At 24.6% G+C, this 8,924-nt stretch overlaps 1 protein-coding gene across 1 annotated transcript in view; it reads right to left on the minus strand.

Annotated features, from left to right (window-relative positions):
- Nucleotides 1–8,924, minus strand: part of LOC111626466 (protogenin-like) — a 193,920-nt gene that overhangs the window by 44,227 nt on the left and 140,769 nt on the right. Inside the window, exons 8-9 of the mRNA XM_023369842.1 lie at nt 7,446–7,721; nt 5,697–5,834 (exon numbers count right to left, since the gene is read on the minus strand). Coding sequence (XP_023225610.1) covers nt 5,697–5,834; nt 7,446–7,721 — 414 coding nt within the window. The remainder of the gene's footprint in view (nt 1–5,696; nt 5,835–7,445; nt 7,722–8,924) is intronic.

Raw genomic sequence — 8,924 nt, forward strand, 5'->3', positions numbered from 1 at the left:
AGACTTTTCCACCTAGACTACCTGTTGTGTTCGTTTGTCGACAGCTGTCGTGCTTCCTTTCATTTTTTGTGTGCTGTCACTTCAGATCTCGAACTTCTCACTCAACGCAGTCACGGGGCCCCTCCAGCATAGGACCAGATTGACACCGAAAACAACTTACGAAGACAACCCGAAGTTCTGAACTTAAGGGCCTTTGCCAACAAAAATTATGTAAGCATTATCGTCCGGAATAAACGGTTTACCTTTGTAAACATTTGTCTTTGCTGCCTTCAAAAACCGCCACCCACATACGCTAAGACCTTAGACCATCCCGACGGTAGGGAATAAAAATCTCCCCCCAATCAGCGTTCTTACAAATTTATACAAAATGGAAGAATAACTGCCTACCTCTAGTCAAATTAAGTAATTTCTAATATTTAATTATAGACTTTACATAGCCCAAGAATTTGGCATATCATTTGGCACGTTTATCAGACATATTATTTGTGATTTTTTTTGTTTTCTGCAAATCAAATTTGCATTTTAGGTTGGTTCATTCTGTGCTAGAAGAAATGATTAAGATGACTTACGCTCCTTAACAATGTATATTGTATAATTTTCTTTCAAAACTTTATACATAAAATATTTGAGTACTTTTTTTTTTGGCATGAAACACATGATCGTATTTTACATTATATGGGAAAAATTGTTTTGCTTAACCAGGGCTGTGAGATTGGTGAAAAAACACACAACTCCAACTCCAACTCCAACTCCTGATAATTTTAGTATTTTGTGTGTGTGTGTGTGTGTGTGTGTGTGTGTGTGTGTGTGTGTGTGTGTGAATATATATACTTTCAATATCTGACATAAAATTGCCCAAAAAAATTTTATCTTAAAAAAGATATATAAAACCAATAATCTTGAACTGTTTTAAAATAGAAACAGTTGATTTCTNTTGTTGTTCTATTTGCAAAATTGATCTAGATATTTTAAATATTGTAGTTCTAAATTTCAATAATTTGAAGTTTAGAACTACAGTATTTGAATATAATCAATATAAAGTCATAAACTGAAATGAAATTTCTTAAGCTGTGTACATCTTATTTGGTCAATTGCAAACCTTTGTTTTGCAATTGACTAAATAAGATATATACCAATTAATATATCTGTAAATAAATAAAAGAAATATAGTAATATTATTTTCATGGATTTAACTACAAATTTGGAACTGCGACATTAGAGATATTGCAGCCGACATTTTCATCGTGAAAACATGTATGTTGGATGTTCAGTGCAGCCTTCCTGTAAGCCTATAAGTTTGACAAAGGCATTTGGAATGTCAGTGGAATCATGCTTGACATTCCAAATGCCATTGTCAAACTTCTAGGCTTACAGGAAGGCTGCACTAAACATCCAATGTTCAATTCTACTGTTTTCTATCCGTCGATCCGTTCGTTGTCTGTCTTTCCTTATTGTCGAGATCGATAATCTAATCGATAATCTAGTCGAGATCGATAATCTATCGAACAATAGTTCGATAGATTATCGATCTCGACAATAAGTTCCGAATAAGTTCATGTTTTCCGAATAAGTTCCGAATAAGTTCATGTTTTCATGATGAAAACACTGGCTGCAACCTCGCTATTACTGAAACTTAACATATCAGAATACAAACCCACCACATTAAGCAATGAAAAACTACAACCTGGACAAATAGAATCACTAAAAGATATACATAGATATCATAGTTTAAACTGTTTTTAGAAACAAAAATAGCAAGTTATTATATTAAATAATCATTTTAAGAAATAAATAAGAAATAAAATTGAACTTCACAAATATTAAATTGTATTTATAAAATTAATACTAATTAATAATTAATAATCTACGAGAAGCCATTGATATTTTGGNGATTATATTTGAATTTTTTAAATTATGAATTTATATTAGGAACATACTGAAATAAAACTTGTTAAATATTTGAATTATTCTTATTTTATTTTATTCAGAAATTGATATAAAGAACTCTTACAAATATGCAATTTTTAATAATGATTAGTTAATGTTAATTACTGCTAATATATCACAAAGCATATCTTTTTCATAATCATTTATGTGTTCACCCAGTTGTCTGGCAATGGATAATGAAATATTTGATACAAAAACAAGTAAAAACACTAAAAATAAAATAAGGTTTGATGTATTTCAAGTCTAAAACTTTTACTCTTTTGCTTTATTTTTAATATCAATATATATTTAATTTTATTTTGCTTATATGGATATATATTATAATCATTATCACCATTGTCACATTTAAAAATTCATTTTTTTATTATTATAAATTTAAATTAACTGTATAAGAATTTAATAAAATAAACAGCTAAACAGAGAACTTTAGATATTCTATGAATATCTATGATGATGATAATAATAAATAAATAATTTTAGTTATCATAAAAAAAATATTTCTATACTTTATTTTAATTACTCATTATAGAATAACTCTTATTTCTAAATGTGAATATATATATACATATATATATATATTTTTTAAATTTTGAGAACTTTACATTAATTATAAACTTTACAGCAAAAATAAAAACTTTTTAAACTTAATTAAATTGTATCAGATATAACTATTGTATAATAATGTAAAAAAGTTATACAAACTTCAGGAAGATATGAAGGACACAAAAATAAATATTTTTTGTCAATAACATTTTTCTCTTTAATTCACTACTATGGTGCTATTTGCATTCAAATATGAGAAAAAAGAAATACTTCTAATGGCTAATGCTATTAGATGCTTTCTTTGGGGTATGGTTTATGAGAATCCTATCAAAACAAAGGAAGGTGTCACATTACTGCAGTCATGGGTAAAATTAAAAATAACTCATAGGTTTTTAATCATGTCTAACAATCAATGTTAAATAGATGTTTCTATGTGTAGAAGTAGGAGGAGGATTATTTGAACTTTTATTAAAAATATTCTTTTTTATATACTTGTAAAATGTTTAAATTACCTTCCAAACATTGTTGTTGTAGTGTCGCAATGATGCATTAAAAAGAAATATGTTTTATATATAGTATATAGAGATAAAAATAGAGAGACAAAAATAGAATAAAAAGAATGTATCAATGATTTTAAAATATACAGAGAAAATATTGGTACAATTTTCTCCCTTTGACAGATAAGTAAGATAAAATGTATTTTTGATTTACTTTTTATTTATTTTATAAATGTTTACTTTACATTTTGATAGTCATAATACCATTATGGTATCTAATGTTGTATCATAACATAAATGAGATATAAACATCTACTGAAACTGAATGCTTAGCAAATAGACACCCACGACTACCGTAAATAATTGGGCTATAATTTGGAAATATTAATTAAGAATTACAAATAAATTTGTTACTTGAGGAAAGCATTAGGTGCCATCTCGTCTTAATTAACATTTCCAAATTATAGCCTGATTAGTTATTGCAATTGTGGGTGTCTATTAACATAAAGGACTTTTATTAAAAACACCAATTTTATTAAATGATGTATTTTAAAAATTGCTTGCATTATTTTCATATAAATCTTAATTACTAAATTTGTTGTTCTATTTGCAAAATTGATCTAGATATTTTAAATATTGTAGTTCTAAATTTCAATAATTTGAAGTTTAGAACTACAGTATTTGAATATATCAGGTCAGTCCATAAGTTTGTGCGCATTTTTATCTACAAAAAAAGCAACAAAAAATTTTAATTAAATCTTATTTCAATCTATAATGTATTCACCATTATTTTGTACAATTTCTTGCCATCTTGATGGTAGCTTTTTAATCCCGTCTTTGTAAAATGATTTCGGTTTTGAATCAAAATATTCAGAAATAGCCTTTTTTACATTGTTCTCATCCTCAAAAGTTTTTCCTTTTAAAAAATTCTGCAAACTCCGAAAAAGATGATAATCACTGGGAGCAATATCTGGCAAATATGGTGGATGAGGTAAAATTTCCCAGTTGAAGCTTTTGAGTTGAGCAGTTGACGTTGTTGTCAGTTAGCTATTGACAGTTCATGTGGTATCCATTTTCCTAGCTTTGAAACTTTTCCGATTTGTTGTAGATGTCTATGAACAGTTCCATGGGATGAATTTAAACGTTCCGCAATTTCATCAACTGTTAAAGATGGTTCTGCTTCAACTAGTGCAGAGAGAGCATCATCATCAAAGTCAACGGGTCTTCCAGTACGAGCCTTATCCTCCACACTAAAATCATTATTTCTAAATCTTTCAAACCACTTCTGCGCAGTCCTTACACTAATTACAGTTTGATTATGAACAGTATTTAATTTTTTGGCTGCATTTGTAGCATTCTCATCACTTAAAAATAAAAAGTATAAAACATGTCTCTTATATTCATCTGTTACTTCCATTTTAACGAAAATAAACAACTGAAATGTTCTCAATTCTGAACAGTATTATATGAATGAGATCCAATTTAACACTTCAGTGTAAAAAGTATCACATTAGACTGGCATTTTTAACATCAAAACAAGATTTTTCTCAAGATCATAAAATACCAGGAACTTATGGACTGACCTGATATATTGTGTTTTATAGTAAGACATCTATTAAAATTTTTTTCTTTTTAACATTTACTTATTTAATATGAAGGCAGATCATAGTTCTGAATTTTTATTTACTACAGTTTATGAAGTAAATTTTATTATAACAAGACATAAATATAATTAATTATAAATATTTTTAATTTTTTATCTCAAAAAACTGAATTTATAAATATTTTCCAGCTAAGTTTTCATTATTAATCTCAGTACAAATAATTTTAAATGTAAGAAAATATATATATATTTTTTAAGAAAAATGTATATAATATAGTATCATAATGACATAAATCAGTAAATTTTGATGAAAACATTTACACTAAATAAATCAACACAATCAACTGAGAAGAAAAAAAGAACATAGAAATACTAAACCACATGGTATTAAAGAACATTACACACTTTATATTCATGAAAAGCAAAATGTAGAATGGAAATATATTATTCAAAAATTTCAAACAGCATTTCTCCATTCAAATTTTACATTAATTTTACATATAATAAAACTTAAAAATAAAAAAATCTTTAAACATGTTTGTCATCAAAATCTTAAATATAAAAGCAATATTATAACAAAAAACTAAACTTTTTCTGGTTAAAATAAAGCTAATTATTAATCAATCAAATTACAGAATTTGGCCTAAAAATAGACCCATCTTGTGCTAAGATTAATAATTAAAAATTAATTTTGAATTAATTAGTTAATTTCGAAGATTAAGGAAGAAATTAATTATTAATTTCAGTACAAAATGGTACGTTAACAGTTTATCTTTATGCCAGATTTTGTAATTTGATTACTCCTAAGCTGAAAATAATTTAGATTATAGACATCTAACCATTAGAAATCAAATTATGATAGTTTGTTTACAGTAAATAATTATATTAGTAACTTCTTCATATATTACTGTACTGTTCATTATCAAAAATTTTTAATTACAACATCCAGATATTATCAAAAATTGGCAACTAATTTTTATAGAATTAATTTTCAAAATATAGAATTTACAGAATTAAAATTTAAAATTTAAAATTTTTAACATATTTAAAAATTTATTTAATTAATTAATTTATTTCTTTTTTTTAATAAATTTTGTCATTATTACCTGAAGTAGGCAAATAATGTACAGTGTAAGCTTGAATATTTAGTCCATTTGGTGAAATAGCTGGATTCCACATCAGTAAAATAGCAGAACTAGAAACTGTTCGTGCACGTAATCCCTGAGGAGGATCTGGTTGACTACCTAAATTAGCAATTAAAATTAATCATTAATTAAAATGTAATACAGTGTGTTATTCTATATTAAATTTTATAAAATATATATTAGAAATTCTTAAAAACTTTATTGTATTATCAAATATCTGTAGTATCAGTAATAAAAATTATTCAAGTTTAGATGTTATGTAAAATAATTTTCATTTAATAGAATTATTTTTTAATCAATATTAACTATATTACTTAGTAAAAATTTTAAATAGTAAAAAGCCAGGATCTAAATCAGAAAAATAATATAACAGAGTGATTTGATTATATTATATTTTATATATTGATATATATATATATATTGATTATATTTGAATTTTTTAAATTATGAATTTATATTAGGAACATACTGAAATAAAACTTGTTAAATATTTGAATTATTCTTATTTTATTTTATTCAGAAATTGATATAAAGAACTCTTACAAATATGCAATTTTTAATAATGATTAGTTAATGTTAATTACTGCTAATATATCACAAAGCATATCTTTTTCATAATCATTTATGTGTTCACCCAGTTGTCTGGCAATGGATAATGAAATATTTGATACAAAAACAAGTAAAAACACTAAAAATAAAATAAGGTTTGATGTATTTCAAGTCTAAAACTTTTACTCTTTTGCTTTATTTTTAATATCAATATATATTTAATTTTATTTTGCTTATATGGATATATATTATAATCATTATCACCATTGTCACATTTAAAAATTCATTTTTTTATTATTATAAATTTAAATTAACTGTATAAGAATTTAATAAAATAAACAGCTAAACAGAGAACTTTAGATATTCTATGAATATCTATGATGATAATAATAATAAATAAATAATTTTAGTTATCATAAAAACAATATTTCTATACTTTATTTTAATTAGTCATTATAGAATAACTCTTATTTCTAAATGCTTAAAAACAAATTAATATAAAATTAAAGATTTTTCTATTTCTTGGATTTTTTTAAAAGCATTAGACTATTAAATAAAATGCAATTCTATAATAATGTGAAATTACTAGAAACAGAATTATTGCAATGTTGGTTCATTCAAAATGTCAAGATATACCATTGCTAGTTGTTCTGCTAACAAAAACACAAAAAGGAACAAAAACAAAATATTTCCAACTTATAAAAAATAATGATATAAATGTTGTTGTAATTTTTTGTAATTTTATGTAAATAAAATATTGTTTTCATATTCACTAATAACTGCTTTTTACTTCATAATACACTTGGTAATATTGCCATAAAAACTGAGATCTGTAAATGTATGAATTTAATTTTTTTTCAATCCAAGACAAGACATCACTATAGCTATAATACAATAGTAATATCAATTAACACATTGACCAGGATGACATTAATATTTAAAAAATAGAAGAAACTATAAATATCTTCATTATGTCTAGGAATATCAATTTTTTAAAGCACAACTAACACACATGGATATAGAACTGTTTTTCCTACTGAAACAGTGTATCATTAAACAAGCAAGCATTATTTGTAAATTTCTTTTTAATCAATTATAACTACATTTCAAAACAGTATACAATTAGAATCTTATTAAAAAGTTGCTAAAGTATTTACTTACTTGATGTGTTTACTAATAATCTTGCAGAAGCTACATTAGTACTAACTATATTTGTAGCCATACACTGATAAATTCCAGAATCAGAAGTTACTGTTTGTGAAATAACTAATACATTGCCTGTCTTTAATTTGATTCTCCCATTTATATATAATGGCTGACCATCTTTAAGCCATTGTACTGAAGGAGCAGGAATTCCATCTACTGTGCATTCAAATCGAGCAGTTTGTGCAGTTGGTTTTACTTGACTCAAAGGACGATCAATGAATTCTGGTGAAACTAGAATGTTTTAAATTACAACTATTAACATTATATTTTCATAAATTACTATTAAATTATCTAAAATAAATCATAACCAATACACTGTAATTATTCTAGCCTAATATAAATATGTAATTATTATGTTAAAATAAACTATAATGCTGTATAACATGTTTTTGAATGATTTATTATTTCAAAAAAAGTGTTAAATTATAAATATGAAATAGATTAAATTTTATATGAACAATAAAATTTTAAAATATGTTAAGTCTTAAATATCTTAAATATAATTTATTGTAAATAAAACTTGTTTATTTCTAAAACTAACTTAAAATTACAGAACATTAAATTAATAGTAAAAAATAAAAATGAGCTTTCATAATTTTGAATAAATAACTAAAACAGAAAATAGAAATTTTATGTATATATAAAAATAATTTAGTTAATTTTAACAGCATTTATTAGATAATACAATTCATTTTAAATTTTCACATCATTCAACAAAACTGAATAATTTTCTAATTTAGAAATATCATATAATCAATACAAAATAATTTAAATTAAAAATTTTTGAAGACAAAATGAAATATCATTGTTATTTTAATTATATTATCATCAAATTTTTACAAAAGTAAAAAGAACTTGAATGAATAAAGTGAATTTGTGTTTTTTCAACTAATAACCAGTGGAATTGAAAGTTTGCATAATAGTCCAAATCAACCTTGAAAATGTTAATTAAAATACAGGTAACCCCCGTATAACACGGCACTTCTATAGCACGGATTCGCTCTAACACGGTTCGAGAATTGGTACTATCCCTCGTATAACACGGTACTTTTATAGCACGNAGTCCTGTAATATATTCCAGGTTTGCAGAGTTTGAGATAATCAAACTTAAAATACATAAATCAAAATTAAAATTATTGCTAAATAAATATTAAGGAACTATCAATTTACTGAAGAAATTTTCAAATTGGATCAATGACATGTTTGATGTATAATATAGTAGTTTCTATCTGTTGGTTAATAGCAGAACAGTTAGAAGTCATGCCTGTATAAAATAATCTAATGATCTAATATGTCTAGTGGTAATGTGTGTAATTTATTAAACAATAAACTTGCAACAAGTTCAATAAGAATGCATGATTTTTTCTGTTATAATCAAATTCATACTACTGAAGATAAATTAACATTCACAGATATATATATATATATATATAT

This window comes from Centruroides sculpturatus, unplaced genomic scaffold (genome assembly GCF_000671375.1).
Source record: "Centruroides sculpturatus isolate CEXI.00-Female unplaced genomic scaffold, Cexi_2.0 scaffold391, whole genome shotgun sequence".
Classification (NCBI taxonomy): Eukaryota; Metazoa; Arthropoda; class Arachnida; order Scorpiones; family Buthidae; genus Centruroides; species Centruroides sculpturatus.